Source organism: Pan paniscus, chromosome 18, assembly GCF_029289425.2.
Source record: "Pan paniscus chromosome 18, NHGRI_mPanPan1-v2.0_pri, whole genome shotgun sequence".
Classification (NCBI taxonomy): domain Eukaryota; kingdom Metazoa; phylum Chordata; class Mammalia; order Primates; family Hominidae; genus Pan; species Pan paniscus.
Window position 1 is genome coordinate 83,159,106 of NC_073267.2, and position 24,892 is coordinate 83,183,997.

Sequence of the window (24,892 nt, forward strand, 5' to 3'; positions counted from 1 at the left end):
ACATTTTAAAACATACTTCTGAATAGCCTTAGATAAAATGGACAAATTCTTAGAAAAATACAACTTGCCAAAACTGACTTTTATAAAAAAAGAAATCTAAATGGTCTTATAACCATTAAAGAAATAGTTTCAAATATCTCCATTTTTAAGAACCCACTAAGTCCTGATAGATACAGAAGAGTTCATCCAATGATTTAAGAAATAAATTATTTCAAACTTAAACTCTTTTCAGAGAAAAATATAAAAGACAATATTACCCAATTTATTTTATAAAACTAACTTAATTTTTATACCAAAACCCATTAAACCAGGTCACAGACATAAAGATTTCAGGCCATTTCACACTCATTAATTCAAAAATATAAATGTAAAACATTCACCAAAATCTTAACAAACTGAATCCAGCAAAGCATAAAAAGATAAGATATAATGAGGTTGAGTTTATTCCAGGAATGCAAGGTTGGTTTAACATTACAAAATCCGGTGATTCAATTTACTATACTACCCCATTAAAGAAGAAAAAACATATGATCATCTCAATAAATCCAGGAAAAATTTCAGTAGAACCAAACAACTATTCATGTGAAAATTCCTTAACCTGATCAAGGATAACTTTTTAAAATATGAAGACATGTTAAAGTCATTTCCTTTAAAAATCAAAAATAAGACAAGAGTTCCTTTTTTTTTTTTTTTTTTTGAAATGGAGTTTCGCTCTTGTTGCCCAGGATGGAGTGCAATGGCATGATCTCGGCTCACTACAACCTCCGCCTCCCAGGTTCAAGTGATTCTCCTGCCTCAGCCTCCTGAGTAGCTGAGATTACAGGCATGCGCCACTGTACCTGGCTAATTTTGTATTTTCAGTAGAGATGGGATTTCTCCATGTTGGTCAGGCTGGTCCTGAACTCCTGACCTCAGGTGATCTGCCCACCTCAGCCTCCCAAAGTGCTGGGATTACAGGCGTGAGTCACCGCACCTAGCCAAGAGTTCCATTTCTATTCAACAATTTACTAAAGATCCTAGCCAGTGTAGGAAGATAGGAAAGTAAATAAAAGAGACTAGATTTGGAAAGGAAGAAACAAAAGTCATGTAATTATTATCTACATGGAAAACGCAAAATAATCAACAGACAAATTACTAGAATTAATGAAAGAATCGAGTGAGGAGGATGGATTGATATAAAGTTATAAAATTCAATTGCATTTTTTTTTTTGAGATGGAGTCTCGCCCTGTCCCCTGGGCTGGAGTGCAATGGTGCGATCTTGGCTCACTGCAGCCTCCGCCTCCTGGGTTCTAGCAATTCTCCTGCCTCAACCTCCTGAGTAGCTGGGATTACAGGTGCCTGCCACCACGCCCAGCTAATTTTGTATTTTTAATAGAGACAGGGTTTTACCATGTTGGTCAGGCTGGTCTCAAACTGCTGACCTCAGGTGATCCACCCACCTCAGCCTCCCAAAGTGCTGGGATTGCTTACAGGCATGAGCCAACACACCCAACCTCAATTGCATTTCTGTATAGCAGCAACAACTAGAAAATAGAATGCAGTAAAAAAAAAAAGTACTTAGAAATAAATGTAACATAAAAACACAATATTTATGGATAAATGATAATTTTATTTAAAGTCATTAAATAAGACCTAAATAAATGGTGAGACATACTTGTTTCATTGATTTAAAAGGCTCAGTTCAGTAAAGATGTCATTTTTCCCCAGAATGATCTATAGTTTAAATGTACTTCCAATCAGAATCCTGACAGGTTGATCCTAAACTTTATATAGAAGAGGGATAAGACTAGCCAAGCTCCTAGATATCAAGCCTTATTGTAAAAATATAATAAAGTTTAATGTGTGGTATTTGTGCACAGATAGGCAAATAGAATAAAGGAACAGAACAAAGACCCCAGAAACAGGCCCTTACATGTATGGAAACATGACAAAATTGAAATATTTGAATAAAGGAGAAGGGATGGCCTATTCAGTAAATGATCCAGAAACAATATGTCATCTATATAGAAAAAGGCATAAACAGATCCTTAAACTCACACTATACAAAATCACACCTGTAATCCCAGCACTTTGGGAGGCCAAGGCAGGTTACACAAGGTCAGGAGTTTGAGACCAGCCTGGCCAACATGGTGAAACTCCATCTCTACTAAAAATACAAAAATTAACCGGGCATGGTGGCATGTGCCTGTAATCCCAGCTACTTGGGAGGCTGAGGCAGGAGAATTGCTTGAACCCAGGAGGCAAAGGTTGCAGTGAGCCGAAATTGTGTCACTGCACTCCAGCCTGGGCAATAGAGTGAGACTCTATCTCAAAAAAAAAAAATTAATTCCAAATGGGTTAAAGATACAAACGTGAAAAGTGTAAGTCAAGTTTTTTAATTTGAAGAAAATGTAGGGTAATGCTTTGATGATCTCTGACTCTGAATAAGGAAGAATTTTTTTTTTTTTAACAGACAGGGTCTCACTTTGCTGTCCAGGCTGGAATGTGGTGACATGATCATGGCCCACTGCAACCTCAAACTCCTGGGCTCAAGTGATTCTCCTGCCTCAGCCCTCCAACTAGCTGGGATGACAGACACACACCACCACACCTGGCTAATGCTCTTTGTAAATTTTTTGTAGAGATGGGGGTCTCATTATGTTGCCAAGGCTGGTCTCAAACTCCCAGCCTCAGGCAATCCTCCTACCTTGGGCTCCCAAAGTACTGGGATTACAGGTGTCAGCCACCTTGCCTAGCCTCAGAATTTCTTAAACAAGATACAAAAAGCACAAAATCATAGTGAAACTATCCGTAATCTCTATGTTGAATTTGAGAACTTTCTGCATCAAGAGATACCATTAAAAGAGTGCAAAGACAAGGCACCAACAGAGAGCAGTTTTGGCATACAAACCACCTGCAGATGATCAGTCTACATACTACATAAATAATGCCCTTGAAGGAAAAGACAGAATTCAACTAAAACCCAGGAGAGAAGAATGAGCAGGTATTTCACAGAAGAACAGATATGAATGGCCAATAAAGAATAAAAAGATGTTCCACCTCATTAGTAATCTTGTAAATGAAAATTAAAACATTTACAACTAGACACCATTACATACCCACCAGATTGGACAAAATTAAATATGATCATACCAAGTGTTTCCACCAGCATTTCCTCCACAGTGTTTCCTGGATCTGCCTTGCCTTTCATCATCTTTCCCAGGAATCCTCCCTCCAGGCTCCCTACCTCACTCTGCTGGTGGCTTTCTTCCCTCTGGTCTCCCCTGGCTGCAGACCAACCTGAGATTACTTTTCTTTGAGCTGTTGCTTTCACCACCCCATTTCCTTCCCTGTGACTCAAGAGGAAAATGAGCCTTTCACTTTTTAGAAATACATGAATGTTTTCAAATCTACAGTTGTCTTTCAGGTATCCACTGAAGGTTGGGGCCCTTGAGAATACCAAAATCCACAGATGCTCAAGTCTCTTATATAAAATGGTGTTCTATTTGCCTATAGCCTTCCAACACCCTCCTGTAGACTCTAGATTACCCATAATAGCTCATGTAAATCTATGTAAATAGTTGCAGTATTGTATTCATTTTTTATGTGTTTTTTTTAATTGTTGTATTGTTGGGTTTTGTCATTTTTCTTTTCTCAGAAGTTTTTGATTCCTGGTTGGTTGAATCACTGGATGCGGTACCCACGGATGCAGAGAGTGACTGTACAGAAAAAAAGCATCTATTGCCTTTCCAGGCCAAGCTTTCTGTCTGTTCTCCTCTCTAGCAATAATCTCCTCTCACTTTCAGTATCTTCAAGCTTCCCATTCCTTTGCCTACAGCACAAGTGCTTCACCTCTTAGAAAGCCCTTCTCTTAATCCTCTTGCATTAATTACCAACTCTCTACCAGGCAATGGAAGAAAACAGAGTACCCTAGTTGCCTCCATTCATTCCCCAACCCAATTTAAACTGGCTCCTCACTTGACTGAAACTGCCCCTGCAGAAGGTCAGCAATGATTTTATTATGAAACTACATTGTATGTGCAAAAGTATTTGTAACATAGATACATAGTTTGAGAAGCATAATCAATGTCCGCACTCATGATCCCCATTACAAATACGATACTGTTAGTAAATTTGAAGTCCCCTGAGAGCAGTAGACCACTTTACACTCCATCTCTGGTGTCCCCAGAACCTTCCCAGGGCCTTCATCATCCAGGCCTCCTATAGCCTGTTCATCTAGAATCTCCTCTTCTGCTGCGGTGGGTCAGCTAATTTATCTGACCGGGGGGTCAAATTACCCACTGAGGCTAATGAGAGGACTGTCTGCCATCTCTGAAATCTGAGCTTCCAGAGACAAGTTTCCTGCCTTTGTAGTCGACCTGCAAGTGACTCAGGGCCAAGCACAGGGAAACTTATGGAGCGGGGGTAGGCCTTTAGCTCTCTTTATATTTAACTTAAAAGCTATCTCCATGTTGGGGCCCATACAGTCTACTTCTATTTGAAGCTATCTCCATGTTAGGGCCCATACAGTCTACTTCTATTTGCAATTCAGCTTAGTCTCATTTCCTGAGTTACCATATCCATTACCCCATAGGTAACTGAATTGGACTGTTTTTCATTTCAATTGTGAGTGTTATAAAACTTTTTCTCCTGCTTTTGTGTTGTTATAGAACTCTAGTCACCTTATTATAGCTTCATTCTTTTTAAGGCATTTTCCCGATGTTTCCAGTATCAGAGGAGGGCATCAGACTTCCAGAGATTCAATGTGAGCTAAGCCAGCTTCTAATGAAATCAGCGGAAACTATCAGTACATATCTGAACCTAAGTCAGGGTTGTGTCCGCTTGGTTCATGGAGTGATGTTCGTAAAAAGGGCTCATTTGGTTGGTCTACATGTTCATATTAATTAAAATCCTCCCAAAGCTAGCTACAATCTACTGAAAGCCAGACATTAAAAGAAATTGACTTTAAAAACCAACCTGTTTTGAAAGTATTTCTAAAGAGCTATGAAGCTGATAAGGGAGATTTCACAGCCTGTTTGGCAGCCTTTCTAAGATCATGTAGCAGTGGGGACACCTTCTGGAGCTTTATAGAAGTGGCCTTTTTACACAGAAATCCATCTAGACTAGAGAGCTTCGAGGTAGATTCTGGGCACATTCCTCCACTACTCACCTGACAGCAAAACTGTTTCTGCAAAGTTACTTCAAGGGCAAGGTCAATGGTGTCTTGCTTTTGCTCATTCAGATTACAATCAGAATGGGTTCCTCTTCTTCCAAAGGTTCTAGACAACACATTGTATATTCCTTACGTTGTGGGTTCCAGTTACTTTTGGAATGAGAAGACCTGCTTTGGGAGTCGCTGCCCTGGGTATGGCATGACATGAAGGGACCCAGGAGAAACCCTCACCTGTGGATTGGCTAGACTCTCCAGCAAAGTCACTAAGAGCATGAGCTTTGGTGTGGGTCTAACGCAGCCATTCACCTGTCCTCTGAGCCTCAGTTTTGTCATCTGAAGACAGGATAATCATAATGGCTTCCTCCTCAATCTGTTGTGAAGATTAAATTAGGCAGTGCTTATCAAGTGCTTCATAGTTCCTGGTAGGGAATAGTGATGATAAGGTCAGCTGCAGTTACTTAATTGGGGCTCTTACTTGATACAGTTGCTTTACCACTATTCATGACCTTCTCAGTACCATCTTCTAGGTCAGTGGTTCTCAGCCATGAATGCACATTAGAATCACCTTGGGAAGTTTCAAATAGATTGAAGCCAAGTAAACCAGAATCTCTATGGTTGGGATTCAGGCTTCAGTCTTTCTTAAGGGTCCATGAAAGATCCCAATGGCCAGCCAACACTGAGAACCACTGTTCTAGAGGCTCCAATTGCAACTCCTTTTGAGAACCTTTTAAAAAGATGGTTTTCATCTCCTAAGCTCTGAGTAACTTGAGTTTCAGCCTCTCAGCGATCTCTCGTCAGTTTCTACCTTAGCACACATGACCAGTTGGAAGTATTCTGTGGTATAATAATGTCAGAGGGCTAGGGGAGGCTGCTTTCCATAATAGAGACATGTCTTTAGTTGGCTTCCCCTTCTCACGTGGCAGAGCTAGACCATGCCGCTAGAGAAGGCACTGGGCCAGCCCATCTGTTTCCATCTGTCATTTGCTTCCCAATGTAGGATGATCAGCAAGTGTAGGACCACAAATCTAGACAATAAATATGGAAACATGGCAGGGACTTTGTGTCTGCACCCAGAGGGGCTTAGAAATATGCCCACTTTTAATATAATTTAAAGCAATATTATAATCTGCTCCCTTTAGAAACAGCAGTCAGGGGCTTGCCTAATCTGGAGCAGATTTGCGATGTGTAGAGTCGGAGGAAGGAAGGAAGGATGGATGAGAGGCAGGGGGTTTACAAAATGAGAAAAGCAAAGTTAGATAGCTGAGAGCAAGAATAGGAATTTGGGAAGCCACTTGATAAGATCTGACAAGTAAAGATGCATGGTTTGCATTAGATTATAAATTAGGAACAATGGAAATATGAGATTGGAACTGCAGGAGAAAATAATCTCAGCAATGAAATTAATTCACAGAGGCCACTAGCGCACACTCAGACCTTTGAAGTGCTGGATGCTCTCATAACTGGACCTCTGACCATGCAAGGCACCAGTGGCTACTGTGGATCATTTTCTCATTTTGATATCAGTGATTTATAAGGGTGATGACCAGCTTGCACCACTAAGAATATTGACATTTTCTTTCCATATACTTGAAATGTTTTCATTCCACTTGTTCATTCTGTAGTTGTTTATTGAGGGTAATTGTGCAGGGCACTGTGCTAGGGAGAATAAAACCAATCTGTATATGTTAGCTTTCATCACGCAACAAAATACCCGAAACATAATTGTCTAAACAGAAAATATGTGTTAGTTCTCATGAATCTGTGAATTGCCTAGGTAGTTTTCAAGTTGCCGTTTGCATCACATTTTTGAATGCCTCATTGGCCAAAGGAGTCAAGCCAAGCCCAGATGCAAGGCCTGAAGAAAATAGACTCCATCTGTTGATGGGAGGAGAAGCAAAGTTGTATTACAAACAGTTGTGCTTACTGGAATTGGACAGATTACTTTTTTACAAATAGTAGACCATCTGATATAACATTTGAGCAAAACAAGATCTTTATAACCCTTTTTACTACAGGGAGTTAACTACAGTACTCTTGACTAGAATTTCATTCAACAAATGTTAGGCTTGACTCTAAGCTTGGTATGGTGCCCAGTGCTGGAGACCGTGGTGAGACAGACAGACATGGCTTCTGCCCCTGCTGATGAGTAAATTACAGTGTGGGATGTAGAAGCATGGAGATGACCCCTGAACCTGGACCTGGGGGTCAGGGAAGATGTTCCGGTGAAAGTAACATCTAAGCTAATGCTTAAAGATTAGGTAGATGTTAACTGCTCACTGCCAGGAGGAAGAGGTGCATGAGAGCAGTCAAAGTGACTGCTGGGGTCAGTGCTAGTCCCCATGGCTACTATCCCCCTTCCTGTCATGCCTGCTCCCACTGCTGACCATCACTGGCCCCACCTCATTGCTTCTGTATTCTGCATCATCATTGTCATCACCATCACCTGCTTCCGTTTGGCACCTACACATACGCTGCTCCCACAACAGACTTCTTCCCTGTCCCTGGGGAATCCTATTTCCTTTACAGCAGGGGTTCTCAACTCCCCAAGGAACAGTACCAGTTTGTGGCCTGTTAGGAACTGAGCCACACGGCAGAAGGTGAGTGGCGGGTGAGCAAGCGAAGCTTCATCTGTATTTACAGCCACTCCCCACCACTCGCATTACTACCTGAGCTCTTCCTCCTGTCAGGTATCCAGCGGCATTAGATTCTCACAGGAGCACAAACCCTATTGTGAACTGCACATGTAAGGGATCCCGGTTGCATGCTTCTTATGAGGATCTAATGCCTGATGATCTGTCACTGTCTCCCATCACCCCCTGATGGGACCATCTAGTTGCAGGAAAACAAGCTCAGGGCTCCCACTGATTCTACATGATGGTGAGTTGTATAATTGTTTCATCATATATTACAATGTAATAATAATAGAAATAAAGTGCACAATAAGTGTAATGTGCTTGAATCATCCTGAAACCATCCCCCCACCACCCGACCCAGTCCATGGAAAAATTGTCTTCCATGAAACCAGTCCCTGGTGCCAAAAAGGTTGGGGACCGCTGCTTTGCAGGCACGTTTCCCCCACTCTTCTTCCATTCTTTCTCCCAGGCATAGTTAGACCATATCCTCCTCCATGAAGACTTCTGTATGCATCCAAGAAGAGTTAGTACCTCCCTCATTTGAATTCCAAAAATGATGGTAATCCTCACCAACCCCACACAAGAGCAGCTCACATTCATTGGACATTTGCTATGACCCTGGCACCATGGGGCTCATTATGTGAACTATGGCTCACAGCAATCAGATGCGGAGGGTTCTCTTACTAACACAGCCCCCAGGCCCCATAGTGCACAAGTGGGGAAGCTGGAATTCAAACCCAAGCCCTCTGACCCCACAGCCATGCTCAGAACCCCTGTGCACTGCCTGGCTCCCTGCTGGAACACTTGTACCCTAAAGCACAGCCACTCCTGTGGCTCTGACTCTGATCCACTGGCCTCTTAGCTCCTTGAAGCAAGGGTTGGGTTTCTCATCTTTAGAATCCTACAACACTGTAGTGGATTCCCTAGGAGAGCCCGAGAGTGTGGTTCTTGAGGTGATTTATTGAGGGAGGGCTCTCAGGAGAACTATAAGAAATTAAGGGAAGCAAGATAGGGCCAGAAGAAAACTAGGGGAAGATGTGATTTCAGAAGTCTCACCTCTGCCTGATCCCGTGGGGAGCTTTGGAGTGTAAATTACATCACAGTTTGTCCCACTCAGAGACAAGGAGGCTGGGCTCTCATAGCTGCCAGCCCTATCAGTCACTCCTTCCTATAAGTCATACCCTAATGAGAGGGAAGGCAGCTCAGGGTGAGTGAGACATCTCCCATCAGGCCAGGGCAATGCTCCAGAGGAAGGTACAGCCACACCCACAGCACCTGGGGGCATCACCCTAATGAAGTGCACTGGCAGCATCTGCTGCAGTCATCAGTTTTAAAAAAATATTAAACAGCATATGCAGGCCCTTCTTGTCCAGCTGATTTCATCCTTTGTAGTGGACACTCCCAGAAGCCAAGTCTAATTAATCAATGAATTAGAAATCAATGTGTCTCCTGCCGGGCTGCCCACCCCTGCCACCTTTTCCCACAAGACTACACTGCGCAGACTTCAATGGGTGTCCAGCATCCACCATCCCATCTGCAAAGATCACGGAAGCTGCAACACAGAACATTAACTGAAATACAAGCTTGTTCATCAGGGTTTTATTTTAGCACCACACTGCTTCCAGTGAAGAAAGGACAGGAAAGAAGTATGGTGGATTTTTTTTTTAACTTTGTAGCACAAAAGACTGTGGTGATCCTTCCCCAAGAGTTGAAAATAAAACATGAGGAGGGAAACCACTGCCCCCAAAGCCAGTGCTGCTGATGAGCGGGTGTCTGACATGCATGTGATTCTCTGGCAGCTACAGGGAACATTTCTTTCCTGGCTTCTCTCATGATTCTGATACGGGGAGCTCTGGAATTGGAACAGTATCGATTGTTCTTGTTTGCTATGCACTCCCTTTTAAAAATAACTGAATCTACTCCTGTTTGGGTCAGCATACCAGGAAAGTAATCACCTGTTCCTGAGGGTAAAAGGAAATCTGATCCAAAAAAACTCTACCAGCATTCTATTTCAATATTTTGGAGCAGGTTTTCTGGTTTTAATAACGTAAAGTCCTCATTACAGTAAATGTTTCACTGTCTCCTGTGGCTCAGGGGGCAAGCAGGGAGGGCGGCTCTGCCTTCCTCTATTGATTTCCAGAAAGACCTCTTACTTCCCAATTGTCCAGGTAGCATTGTCAACTGAGGTGTTGTTTTTCCTCAGGTATGAAGACCCTCTACAGCTTTGTATTTTTCCATTACAGAAATTCCCATTTGTTTTCTCTTTATGCAGCACATCCCACAGGGGTGCAAAGGCTGGATGGGTGAGTGCTATTATGTGGGGCAGCGAGCCGGCAAAGCCTCGCCAGGCGTCTCTGCTGACCTGGAGTGATTTCATAAGTGTTCAGAATTGTCCTCGGCTGATTTTCACTGTCCCTAGCTGTTAAGGCTGCAGTGATAGCCCCATATTAATTATCAGCTCCATCCTCAGCTGTCATGCTGCCATTCCTACCCACGGCAGCTCCTAAATCTGGCTACCCATTAGAATTGCCTGGGAAGGCTGTTAAAAATCTAACTCCTGAGACCTGCTGAATTGTAATCTGTCAGAGGACAAGGTTCAGGAATCTTTATTTTAACGAGCTTCCCGGGAGATTTGTTAGCACCCAGCCCAACATGCATTCTCTGCCCCTAATGGAGTGGTTTCAGCCAGAGGTAAAGTCAGCTAGAGACATCTGGTCTGGAACAAGTCAAATGGAAGCTCAGGCCAAAAATGAAAAGAGCTTTTCCATACTCTGTGAATTCTCCATGCTTTCCCATCCCCACTCTTTATCCCAGGTTGACAGACAAGGTGCAGAATAGTCAGATTACCCTCTATGCTATTCAACTGTTCTCATTCAACATTCCACACACCCATCCATCCATCCATCCATCCATCCATCCATCCATCCATGCATCCATCCATTCATTCAATCAACCAAACATCTGTTGAGCTTGGGCTGTATGTATAAGACCCTGTGCAATAGGGTATGTAAAGAGGGGACACCGTGGATCCTCCTTCCATACAGTGATAAGCCCAGCCAAGATCATGCCAGCCCAGTGTTTTCCCTTCTTAAAAAGAGCAACCAGAGCTCAGCTCAGAGCCTTCACCAGGCAAGAAAATAATTACATTGATTTTTTTCCATTGTGTTGATTTTTCTAAATATGCTAGATAATCCTGTGTTTTCATTTATAGTAAATGAAATAGACATAGACTATATCATTTACTATATTATATAGTAAATGACATAGAATTTTCCTTTAAAATAAGCCTATTAATGAATACCACAATGTGATATCACCGTATGCTCATTTGAATGGCTAAAATATAAAAGACTAAATACCAAGTGTGGATGAGAATGCAGACCAACGAGAACTCTCATACAATGCAGGTGGTAGCGTAAAGTGGTACAACAATTTTGGAAAACTGGTTGGCAGTTTCTTGTAATGTTAAATATACATATACCATACAACCCAGCAATTCGCTTCCAAGGAATTTACCCAAGAAGAATGAAAACATATGTCTACAAAAAGACTTGTACACAGATGTTCATAGCAACTTGATTCATAGTATCTAAAAGCTAGAAATAGTAAAGGTGTCCATCAACAAAAAGATGGGAAAACATCCACACTATGGAATACTGCTCCAAAGAAAGAACAGAATCATTGCTCCATGCAACAACATGGACAAATCTCAAAAACATCATGCCAAACAGAGGAAGTCAGACACAAATTTGTGCATGTTTCCAATTTCATTTCTATGAAAGTGTGGGCAAATTAATCTCTAGTGATATTAAGCAGATGAGTGTTTGCACAAAGCAACTTTTTAGGATGATGGAAACATTCTGTTTATTAATGTGGTGATAGTTCCACAGATGTGTATACAACTCATCAAACTGTGTGCTTACAAATCACGAAGATGGTAGTGGGATCCCTGAAATTTAGGAAATGATACTCTAGGATCCCTGAAATTTAGGAAATGATACTCTAGGACATGGTTAGAGTGGACAGTGTCCTAAAAGAGATGCAGATGAAATGCTCTGAAGCTTCCAAGGGAGGGAGAATTTCTTCCGGTGGGAAGATAGGCCAGTGGTGGGAGCTTCACATAATAGATGACATTTGTGCTGAGCCTCTGAGTACAGATGGGGCCAGAATGAGTATATAAGTGAAATAGATTGAAATTAACATCAAGGGCTTGAGATAGGTTGGGGAGGGTCAGAGAGGGGTCCAGAAAAAGCCATGCAGCAAGGGGAAACAGGAAGAATGGGGGTGACCCCACAACCTTGGCCTTTGTGACATCCAAAGGCCTTTTTAATCAGTGGAACCTGGACATATGGGCTTCAGCACCAGCCGGTACAGTTGCTTTTCCCCTGGGTTCCTCTGCTCAGAGAACTTGAGTGGCAGCACAGCTCATTGGTGGGACCAGGACTAGGGTGTGGCGAGCAAGGCACTGAGGTCACATTGTAGGAGGCAAGGTCATGTAAGAAACCCGAGCCTGCACTTCCAGGCCCCTAACAGAGAGTGCTTCCCAGGCCTCAGCTGAGTCTTAGCCCTGCTTTCCGGTGAGCTAGGAGCAGGATCCCCAGTGGCTCATTCATTCATGACCATGCCAACTACTTATTCCAGGCCAGGCACTGGATTAGACACCATATTGGATACCAGTCCTCAGCGAGTCCACATCTAACAGGGATGGTAAAAATAAGTGTGAAAGGGGAAGCCCAGGGGGCTATGGACACTCAGAGGAAAGAAGCTGGGCCTAGACTGGTAGTCAGAAAACTTTTTAAGAGCAAGTGAAACTTTAGCTGAGATTTGAAGAAGGCAAGTTCAAGGGAGGGTGTAGGGTGGTCCCTACTAGATCTGCCTGGTCTAGGATTTGGAGTTTGGCCTTAGAAACTGAGAGCCCACTGAACACTGATTTGCAAAAACTGATGTCTCCTGTCTCCCCCTATTCCCTGTCCCATGCTTTGGTAGGTTTGTGACATTGCCGAAGAAGCCCTACAGTGCCCCACTGTCCCAGATGGAGTCCATCCCAGCAACCTCAGAGGCTGCCAGCCCACCAGCAATCCTAGTTACAGTAGAGTCCCCCGAGATGGATTTAAATGATTTTGTTAAGTAAGTGCAAAGCCAACATAGATTTTTTGTAGTAGCTTTTCTTTTCTTTACACGGACTTACATTCTCAATACTCATCCCTCATTGGTTCATTCATCCAGTCCCCAGTCAACAGTTTAATAAATGTCTTCTATGTGTAGGCCGCAGACTAGACATCTGGGATAGGGAGAGGGTACCATCATGAGTCCTGGGGGACTGAGCCCTTCCTATCATATTGTCCTCTCTGTATGTCCAAGGTCTACAGTCAGGATTGGGTCCAGGGTAGCAAGCAGGAAAGGATATATCAATTCACCAAACATTATGTCCTCACAATAAAATGCTCCAATAAATAGGGAAACAGCATTGAGCACATAGAACACCCACATTGTCTGAAGAATTGCTAGAGCTTCCTAGGACTTTTTGTAAGTTGAACATGGGCTTGGTGGGCCAGTAAAAAAGGGTTGAGCCCCGTGAAAAATTGACCAGTTCAGTGGCCTAGACCACATGTTTGGGGGCATAGGGCAACATGGCCATGACCAGCTGACCTCTTGAGAAAGGTGTCCCTTGATTGAGAATCCCCCTTACGTTTGGGGGTGTGGTAGAGGGAGAAGAGGAAGACAGGGCTGTTATGCACCTGAGACTGTGTGGCGATGACAGCCCATTGAGTGAATCTCTGCATTTCATTAAACTTCCTAGGACTGTCCTTGTGGATGAAGATGCCAGGCCTGAAGAAAAAGAACTAAGAAAAACGAAAGCTTCCAGTGTGATCTCAGATGTACGGTGTCCTTTCCATGGGGAGGGTAGGCAGGTCAAGGGTCCTTCCCATAAAACAAAGGCAGAATCAGGAGCAGAGTGGCCAGTACAATGCTTGGGTTTAATTGGGACAAAGCCGTACAGCTTTACCCACATTTCTTCCCAGCCAAACACCCCAGAGCCAACACTCAGTGAGAGCCTACACTTGTGATGTTCCTACACCCTAGATAGAGGATACTAAAGGAAAAATATTTTCTTAATAATTCTGTAGCAAAAACAAAGGGGGCTTAAAAATTAATACCCTTAAATTCTCCTTCTAGAATGATGGCCTAAGTAAACGATTGGAGATACAAAGATGTGCATACAAAGATGCTTGTTACAACATTTTAGAAACAGCAAAAAATGAAAAAAAAAAAAGAAAGATAAATTACTGTATGTCCATGATGTGATGCAATCTTTTAAAATAGTGTTGAGTGGGATTTTCCTATGGTGTGGGTAGGAGTATGAATTGGCATAACCCCTATAACATACAACTTTGCAAGTAGATCAAAATTTAAAATGCATTGTCCCCCTTCTAGAAATTATCCTCCAGATACACCTCTGCACTTGCATAAAGCGTGTAACCATCCTTGTACACTGCAGCTTTGTTTGTAAAAGCAAGAAATATTGGAAACAACTTAATTCCACCAATAGGAGACCGTCTGAATAAACTAAATTACATCTGCACAAGGCAATACTATGAAATTCTTTTTTAAAAATGAGAAAGTTCTCTACATACTAATTTGGCACAATCTTTGATATATTAAGAAAAAATACCCAGTGCAAAACAAAGTACACTGTGTGCTACCATTTGTATAAAGAAAAAAGTCTATGAAAGCAACCAACACTTAACTGAGCACTGACCTAAGCTTTTTTTTTTTTTTTTTTTTTTGAGGCAGAGTCTCACTCTGTTGCCCAGGCCAGAGTGAAGTGGTACCATCTTGACCCACTGCAACCTCCACCTCCTGGGTTCAAGCAATTCTCTTGCTTCAGCCTCCCAAATAGCTGGGATTACAGGCACTTGCCATCATGCCTGGCTAATTTTTGTATTTCAGTAGAGACAGGGTTTCACCATGTTGCCCGGGGTGGTCTTGAACATCTGAGCTCAGGCAATCCACCTGCCTCAGCCTCCCAAAGTCCTGGGATTACAGCCATGAGCCATCGCCCCCAGCTAAGCAATTTTTTACATTAACTCTTTTACTTTTCCCAACACCCCTGTGAGGTGGGTACCACTATCTTTCCCCATTTTACCAATGCAGGGACACGTCCATCAAGCAGTGGAGCTGGAAGACTTGACCATCTTGCTTGCTCTTAGCTACTGTGTTACCTCTCAAACAGTTACATAGATATCTTTGCTTGTGCATGGAATATCTCTGGAATTTAATCTTCATGAGGGCAGGAATTTTTTTTCTGTTTTGTTCATCGTCATATCCTCAGGATATAGAACTGGTTCTTAGTAAGTCTCCAGTAAATATCAGCTGAATGAAGAGGAATAACTAAATTCAACATATAGGAAACTGGACAGTGGGTACCTCAGGAGGGGAGAACCGGAGAACTGTAGGGATAGAAGTCTTTTTTTAATCTTTTTACCATATATCCTTTTGAATATTTTAAATTTGTATCATGTACAATCAACTTTCTAAAATACTTTAAGTGATGTTTGTGAAGAATATTCAGTCATATGGGAAGATGGCACTCATATTAGGTCAACTGAAAAATCAGAATACAAATATATATGCACACATAATACACTATATATACACACATACATATAATAATATTTATCTACAGTATAACCTGAGATGGACTTTTATTTCTTTCCTTGGAGCTTTCTATATTTAAAAAATTTTTTAGAATGAGTATGTGTGAGTATATAAAATATTTGTCTTTTAAATATTAATTCTTCTTTTTCTATTTTCAAAGATGCGTGTCATAGAAAACTCAAGAATAGGCCAGAAACAGTGGTTCACGCCTGTAACCCCAGTACTTTGGGAGCCAAGGCAGGAGGATGGCTTGAGGCCACGAGTTCAAGACCAGCCTGGGCAACATAACGAGACTCCAGGGTGTGGTGGTGCACGCCTGCAGTCCTGGCTACTTTAGGGAGGCTGAGGTGGGAAGGTCACTTGAGCCCAGGCATTCAAGGCTGCAGTGAGCTCTGATCATGCCACTGCATTCCAGCCTGGGTGACAGAGACAGACATCTTGTCTCAAAAATAAAATATGTATGTACATATATATGTACATATGTGTACATATAAACTCAAGAATACAGAAAAATTAAAGCAAACATCCTCAAAATTCCCATCTTCTTTCTACCCCACTGAGAAAAATGCTACGAAATTCTTAGCAAACAACCTCCCAGATATTTCTATTTGCCAATGCAAATCTCTGAAGGAATTTACACACACACACCTTCAGACACATGAGGCATATGTAATTTTACATGAATAGAGCTGCTTTTCACTCAATAATACGTTGTGCACATCATCCCTATCCATAAATATACATGCATTATCCTTCATGGATAGGTGTACCACACACACTTCATTTAAAGTGACCCCCTATTGATGGGCACTGAGTTGGCTTCCAAAGTTTTGCTGTTATAAATAATGCTGCAGTAAACATCCTCGTATGTACATTATAGTCACTTGCTCAATTATCTCCCTGGGAAAAAATGTACTATTTTTATAATCATATACAACATACTTTATTTTTCTGTCAATTGATGATCCATTTTGAATGCTTGCCAGCTTTTCCTCACATCTTTAATTTCTAGGAAATAAAAGTTAGCTCTACTGAAATAGAAAGAATATACTCAAGCCAGAGCCAGGTGGAGGATCAGGAATCCCTACAGACCTGTGAACAGAATGAGATGCTTTCCATTGGGATAGAAGAAGTAAGTGACACCGTGTGAGTCCTGACCTTATCAGACACTAACTTTACTTTCTAACTGAGCAGCTGCCCCACATTAGAAACTTAAATCTCACCAGAGCACTGTTACCATCATTACCATTATGTGTTTTCAGGGTGCTGGGCTACCTTCTATCAAATGAGTTAAAGACTGGAATTAATGTGTAAATTGATATAACTTTCACTTATCCTTGGCAGGCATTCATCCCAACAGCTGCTCTCTTACAGAATGACTTTCTCTGCAGGTGTTTGATATTTTGCCCCTGTTTGGAGTGTTGCAGCCACACAGTAGCCACCAAATATCGTTCACCTTCTATGGACACGCTAACATCATTGCACAAGCTAAAGCTCTGTGTGAAGTGGAAGAAGGACCCACCTACGAAATAACACTGAAGGGAGAGGCATCCCTGGTCAACTATTCCTTTGACACCAAGGATATTCACTACGGATTACAGGTATCACAAACTATCGGGTAGAGATTTTCTGGTTTTGTCTTAAGCATCTTAAACAAATCTCTCCTGAACCCCAATCATCATAGTCTCGCCATCACCCCGTCCTTGATCTCCCATCAGCCTCCCTAACCCTGACCATCCTCCTGCTGCCAACTGTTTGCCAGATACTTACACTTGCTTTTCTTATCGTCTCCTGAAACTCAGCATGTTAGATGCTCAAGGTCACTTCTTCCCTTTCAATCCAGGAGCCTGTTCCAACTTCTGCATTTCTTTCAATAGCATTACCATTTTCTCCACCCTTGGGTTCACAATCTCCAAGGCTTTTCTGCTGCACTCTCTCCTTCACCTCTCCACATCCTTCTAAGCCTCCAGGGTTTGCTGACTCATCACCAGCGTCCCTCTCTGAGTCAGTTTTCTCTTCCCATTGCCACTGATATCACATTACAGGGTCTCATCAAGCCATGCCTAAATTATTACAGCAGTTCCTCCCACACTGTAATGTGCCTATGAATCACCTGGGAGTTTTGTTCAAGTGCAGATTCTGATTCAGTAAGTCCAGCGACATTTTCCAAAATGGTGTTGTCATCCTGTCAGTCCCTGACCAATTAATCCCAGCAGCATTTGGCAAAGCAATGTGATATTGACCAAAGAGCATGGTTTCGTATTCCGGTTCTACTTCCTCTTTGTATTCCGGATTTACTTCCTCTTCCTATTCCAGTTTTACTTCCTCCCGACTGCATTACCTTGGGCACATCACCTCTCCAAGCCTCAGTGTCCCTCATCTATAAGGTGGGAACGGAGTAGCAAGCCCATCCCACCAGGAGTTGTCATTGCTTAAAGCATCTGGTCAGTGCTGTGCTGGGTCAGAGTTGGCTGTCAATTGTCATGAGTTCCTTTGGGTCAGAGCCCATTCCTCACCTGGGTGAGGCTATCCTAAGCCTCTCTATTAACTGGTGATCTTTACACTGGAAGTTTCACTTCCCATAATTCCCTCTTGTAGTCCATACATTTCACTGTGGCCAAGCTGGTCTACCCACCGGCCCCAGTGCACCCCAGTGCTTCATGCAGCTACACTTTGTCTTACCTTATCCCTCTCATCCTCCACTCTGCCAAGCCCAAACCTTTACATCCTATAAGACCCAGCTCAGCTCCTTCTAGGGTTATCTTTTACTTTACATTCCCTTGGCACTTAATGATAGTCTTTGCCATAATATAATATACTTTCCCATTTTTGTTTTGGAATAATTGTCAATTAATTCCATCAGTACACGTTCTCTTCCCAATCAGATTTTGTGTTATGCACTCGGAGACCATATCTCCTACCAAATTTCAATGAGGATTGACTCTCCATTACATAGCTCCTGCAAGTATCATTACTGAATTGTGTGCATGCATATGTGTTTATAGATCAAAGATTGTGCCTAAAATCTGATTCACCCAACACCTACTGAGACCATCTCCATGATGCTGACCAAATAGAATTCTCTTTCCTTCATCGTCTCCAGGGTCCTTTGGGCACTTGGTTTCGGCTCATCTCTGAGTATAGTCTTTGAAGCAGTCAGACCTCACCCTGGCTTTTCCTAAGGACCCCCAAAGTGGGCTGTTTGTGGTTATTGGGCCTGCTAACCCAGCTGGTGAATTATGTTAGCAAAATTCCAGGAAAAAGAACATGACTGGCCTGTTACACCCATGGTTCTCCATTTGAATGGAAAAGTTCATTCTAGAACATTCTAAACTCAAATCTTTTGTTTTTCTTACAGGACAGAATCCAGAAGGCAAATCTTTTTTTTTAAATTTATTTATTTTAATTCTTTTTATTATACTTTAAGTTCTAGGGTATATGTACACAACGTGCAGGTTTGTTGCATATGTATACATGTGCCATGTTGGTGTGCTGCACCCATTAACTTGTCATTTACATTAGGTATATCGCCTAATGCTATCCCTCCCCCCTCCCTCCGACCCCACAACAGGCCCTGGTGTGTGATGTTCCCCTTCCTGTGTCCAAGTGTTCTCATTGTTCAATTCCCACCTATGAGTGAGAACATGCGGTGTTTGGTTTTTTTGTCCTTGCGATAGTTTGCAGAGAATGATGGTTTCCAGCTTCATCCATGTCCCTACAAAGACATGAACTCATCATTTTTTATGGCTGCATCTCGCTGGGGCCTTACGAGCTTACTTTCTCACTGTTCACAATAGCAAAGACTTGGAACCAACCCAAATGTCCAACAATGATAGACTGGATTAAGAAAATGTGGCACATATACACCATGGAATACTAGGCAAATCTTTTTAATGTAGAAAGCTTACTTTAAGATTCTCTATTACAAGTTCCTGTAGTGAAAAAACTGAGACCCAGGAAGGTGAAATGCTCAGCCCCACAGCCATACCTAAACTAAATCGGTTCTTAGAAGAACTAAGAGCCAGGTTTCCAGAGTCTAGTGCCCCAGTAGGCATTTGTTGTGATGCTGAGATGTAGACTGACCAGTATTTATATCAGGAGCTGTCACACCCTTATCCATGAGGCATGTTTCTGCACCTTTGTCACTATCAAAGCCGCATCCCAAGATGGAGTCACTCTTCTCCTTCTCTTCTCAAGCTGTTTGAACATGTCACAGAGAGGGATATCACGCTGACGAACATGGGGAAAGTTGGCTTTGAGTTCAAGGTTCTGACTGACCACCAGTCTTCTCCAGACACCCTTCTCCCTGGAGTGCCACTAATCCTGCCTGTGTCTGTAAGTAAATGGTGGGAGGGGCCCGAATTCAAACTTATGAGCCCCACTCAGATGCAGGTGAGTATTCACGACCAGGATTACAAGTGTGATTTTTTCTTTTTATTAAAACTAAAGAACTCTCAGAAGCAGGAAAAAAAAAATAAATCCAAGCCACTTCGCTCATTTATTAAACAAGTATTTATTTAGTCCCACAGTAACCAGTTTCCAGGCACCAGGGATACAGCAATCAACAAGACAGATGCAACCCATGGATTTTTTTTTTCCATGATAATGAGACTAATTTATTTCCACCGATGTCTTCACGCTGCCCTTGTAATTCCCGAGGGCTTCCTCTCCACTGACTTCAGCAGGTGTGAAAACACTAGCAGACTGCGCTGAGCCAAACTGGTTTCAGAAGCAAACAGAGAAAGTGGTTCCTTGTTCATATTACGTTGATCTACCAGTTTTAAGGAACATTTGTTGAATTTTTCTCATTATGAAAATAGCACATAATTGTTATAAAAAAAGGAAAATATTTTTAAAGTGTAATTATTCATAATCTTGTAAATCCAAAGATAATGAGCACCATCATCTTTGATGATAAAGTCTGTTCTTCCCCTAAATCATCTCACATATTTGGGTTTACTGCTGGTCTCTTTATTCTTCATTGCTCTGTTTGTCCCTACATTAATACTGTACTATTTTAGCTGCTATGGCTTTAGAAATACATCTTAATATCTGTTAGGTCAACTCCCCTTTTGGTTTTTTTTCCCAATTTATCTTAGCTAATTTTTCGAATTCACTTTTTTTTTTTTTTTTTTAAGACCAGGTCTGGCTCTGTCACCTAGACTGGAGTGCAGACCTCGACTCACTGCAACCGCTGCCTCCTGGGCTCAAGCAATCCTCCCACCTTAGCCTCCCACATAGCTGGGACCACAGGCATGCACCACCACACCCAGCTAATTTTTGTATTTATTGTTTATTTTATTTATTTATTTTTTGTTTTTTAGAGACAGGGTCTTGCCATGTTGCCCAGGCTGGTCTTGAACTCCTGAACTCAAGGTGTCTGCCTGCCTTGGCATCCCAAAGTGCTGGGATTACAGGCGTGAGCCCCATCTCGCCCAGCCCAAATTCACTCTTGTGTTTTGTTTCTCTAACTTCGTGACTTGAATGCCTACTTTTATTGTTTTTCTTAGTTAATAATGAAAAAATGTAAGACTATTCATTTGCCTAAGGACACCTTTAGCCTTACCCCTTATATTTTAAGAAAATTACAGATAAAAAAGTAGATGACAATTTTTGTGTGTTTTATACATGTTAATATTTACTATTATGATTTTCATTATTTTCTAAGTTGTCTTAAATTATAGTTTTACTTACAAGTGTAATTTAAAATATATTTTTCTTTTTTTAATTTCCAAATGATTATGATTTTTGCTTTTGTTACTTATATTGTTACTAATATTGAGGTTTTTTTGAATCATGATCAGATAATATGGCCCTCTAAATTCCTACTTAGTGAATTTATTAATATATTTTAGTGACCTAAAGTAATTTTTAATACTAATAAATGTTTGAAAATAATGTTACCTGGGCTATAGAATCCAGATTATCATATCTGGATTCCCTACTAAATTAACCCAAATAATTATAACATTAAAATCTTCTATATCTTTTTCTGTTTAATTTTTCTAAGACTCAAGAGTGGTATATAAAACTTTTGTCCATTTCTCTATTGTTTTCTACAAATACATACACCTTTTTGTTTATACCCTTTCGTTTCTGTGTTGACACAGAAGATCTCGTGACTATTAAGTGTTCATCATGGACTGTGTGTTCTGTCTACCTTCAATTGCCTTCTTGTTCCCTTTGAATGCTCTTCTTTGAATTCCCCTTTGTTTGGTCTTAATATTGTGATTGCTGCTTTCTTTTTGCCTTACATAATTTGCCCATAGTCTTATTTCATTTTGTTTTAGGCTTATCATTCATAAAACATACTTATTTGGATTTTATTTTTTAATCTTCTCTGAGAGTCCTTAAGTTTCAATAGGAACATTTAACACATTCTTATGATTAGCAAAACTGAAATGCTTGCTATTATTTCTTTCATCGTATTTTGTCTATTTTTTAAATTTACTCAGTGTTTTCCTTCTATTCCATCTTTTTATCATAATTGCTATGTTTTCCTTGCCCTTTTCCTAAAGATTTTTAAGCATTTGAATTTACATTGCTGCAGTTATTGTAAATTGATAACAACTCTATAGAGAATAATTTGGCCTTATCTATCAAAATTACACTTTGACCTAGAAATTTCATTTCTAAGAATTTATTCTACATACACGTTCCCACATTTGCAAAATGATGTGTTTATAAGATTATTTCCTATATAATCTGTAATGGCAATAGCAAAAGACCAGAAACAAACTAAATGTCTATCAGTAGGAAACTAGTTTTTAAAAATATATTAAAACTATGTAATGGAATAATATGTAGCAACTAAAAAGGATGGAGCAGCTCTAGATGTACTAATATTGAATTAATCGTAAAATATATTGTTAGGTAAAATGAAAAGAAAAGGAAGACGAAAAACACTCTATATGCTACCATCTGCATTTAAATATATATATATATATGTATATTGCTGGATTCACTCAGCTAACATTTTACTTACAATTTTTGCACCTTTGTTAAGTGATCATTGGTTCATAAATTTTCTTCTTCATGCTGCATTTGATCAGTTTGGATATCAGAATAAATAAATAGGCATTTCTCTCTCTTCTATTTCCTGAATGGCTCATAAACTGAAGTGATTATCTGTTTTTGAAGGAGTAGCAGAACTTGCTTCCAATGCCATATATTCCTTTGTCAGGGTAATTGTCTTCATTTTTCAGCTTCTGTATAGGATACAGATCACTCTAAGGTTTTTGAGTTTTGTTATTCATATTTTTCTAGGAAATTGTTAATTTCACAAAAATGTTTTAATATATTGACGTAAAGTTTTCTCATAATTGTATATGATTTATGTACTATTTTACTATATATTTATGAACGATTTTTCTTTTTCTTTTTTTTTTTTTGAGACGGAGTCTCGCTCTGTCACTCAGGTTGGAGTGCAGTGGCGCGATCTCGGCTCACTGCAAGCTCCGCCTCCCAGGTTCACGCCATTCTTCTGCCTCAGCCTCCCGAGTAGCTGGGACTACAGGTGCCCGCCACCATGCCTGGCTAATTTTTTGTATTTTTAGCAGAGACGGGGTTTTACCATGTTAGCCAGGATAGTCTCGATCTCCTGACCTCGTGATCCACCCACCTCAGCCTCCCAAAGTGCTGGGATTACAGGCGTGAGCCACCACGCCCGGCCGAACCATTTTTCTTTTTACGTTTTTGGTGACTTTTCTCCTTATCTTCTTAATCAGTCTTGCCAGTTTTGTGTATTTTATTTGTCTTTTTTCAAAGAACCAGTTTGTGGATTTATGAACCTCTTCTGTTTCTTTGCACTCATTTCATTAAATCTCTTACTCCTTTCCTTCTTTTTTTAGGTTTACTTTGTCATTGTTGTTGTTGTTTTAAGTAATTTAATGAGTTGAACCTGTACTGTAGCACATTCGTTTTCCCTTTTCTGGTCTTTCTACCGCATAGGGCTTTATCAGTTCACATCAAGAGCAGGTATTAAAAGTTTACTACCTACCTGGAGTACCTGAGGTCTTTAAAAGGAGTTTCCAGATACAGATCGCCCACCTGGACCCAGAAAATATCACTCTGAGCGGAGAGGGAATCTTTCCCCAAATCTGCCTCGATCTCCCCAGGAACCTCACAGGTACTACTTCACACTGGAGTAGTTCCCCACTGGGGACAAAACAAGCATTTTAGCTTTGCTTATTGGAAGATTGCTGGCTACTTACTTTATTTGCTTAGAAATCCCCTGTGGTTCTCTTCCACGTTATTCTGCAATTGCCAAATTGGTGACCTGAGTTTACTGAGACAAGAAATCGTCTATGGCAGCCCCAAATGAAGAACCCTGGCCAATTTGGCCATTATTGAATTACTGACAGAGGGATCAGGAAATTTACCTCCAAAAGCTTTTCCTCCCCCCATGCACTTTCCTTCTGGCCCCAGTCTTTCCCCGAGCTGTCCTTTCCCTGTGACATTCTCCTAGATGCCACTGGGAAGGTAAGAGCCAATGAGCTTCCAGGAGTAGAATTCTCAAAGTATAAACTGCACAGAAGGGCGGACACAGATTCTGAGCCCTTATTTTGGCATTACACAGGGTGAAGGCTAAATTAGACTTGAATAATTGTCTTCCCACTTACATTTCCCAGTTACATCTGGCCCCCAGGACTATCCTTTTGTACCAGAATATTTCTGTCTTGGCAGATTCCGAACCTCAGCTGAGCAGCCCTTTTAGCCATAGACTGTCTCTGCCTCTTTCTTCCTGACGTCAGGTACAGGACGATGGATCAGGGAAACCTCTCACTCTTTATGAATCTCTATTCAAGCTCCTTGAAATCTACTTTCCCTAAAAAGCTTCAGACTAAGTCCTCCCACCCAGCCTTTCCTGTTACCCCATTCCCTGAAGTTACTAACTCTCCTGTTCTAATTGTCTGCTCCCTGAAAACTTGCATTTATATTTATATTTATATATATGCAAGACACTGTCTCTATTTTAAAAAGGTCTTGCTCTGTTACCCAGGCTGAAATACAGTGGTGCAATCAGAGCTCACTGTAATCTTAACTCTTAGGCTCAAGGGATCCTCCCGCTTCAGCTTCTTGAGTAGCTGGGACTAAAGATGTGCACTGCCATGCCTGGCTAATTTTTTAATTTTTTTTTTTTTAAGATAGGATCTCACTTTGTTACCCAGGCTAGTCTTGCATTCCTGGTCTCAAGTGATCCTCCCATCTCAGCCTGCCAAAGCACTAAGATTACAGGTGTTGAGCCACAATGCCTGGCAATAAATGTCACTAATGCTAAGACCATGTTACACTCTTGTATCTAGAGTTCCAGCCAGATGAGGGTTACTCCAGCTCCATATATAATTTCAGGAAGGAAAACCTTTGCCATACGGTTGAAACTGGGCACCCAGCTGGCCTCATCAGGGCAGTAGACATGGTTTGGCCAGTAAGGGCTTTAAAATAATT

The 24,892-nt window shown here is 41.2% G+C and overlaps 1 protein-coding gene across 1 annotated transcript in view; it reads left to right on the forward strand.

The window, feature by feature from the left end:
• HYDIN (HYDIN axonemal central pair apparatus protein) overlaps positions 1–24,892 on the forward strand; it is a 429,930-nt gene that overhangs the window by 224,826 nt on the left and 180,212 nt on the right. The window contains exons 24-29 of the mRNA XM_063597736.1: positions 12,773–12,913; positions 13,587–13,665; positions 16,458–16,577; positions 16,837–17,046; positions 19,643–19,780; positions 23,396–23,573. Coding sequence (XP_063453806.1) covers positions 12,773–12,913; positions 13,587–13,665; positions 16,458–16,577; positions 16,837–17,046; positions 19,643–19,780; positions 23,396–23,573 — 866 coding nt within the window. The remainder of the gene's footprint in view (positions 1–12,772; positions 12,914–13,586; positions 13,666–16,457; positions 16,578–16,836; positions 17,047–19,642; positions 19,781–23,395; positions 23,574–24,892) is intronic.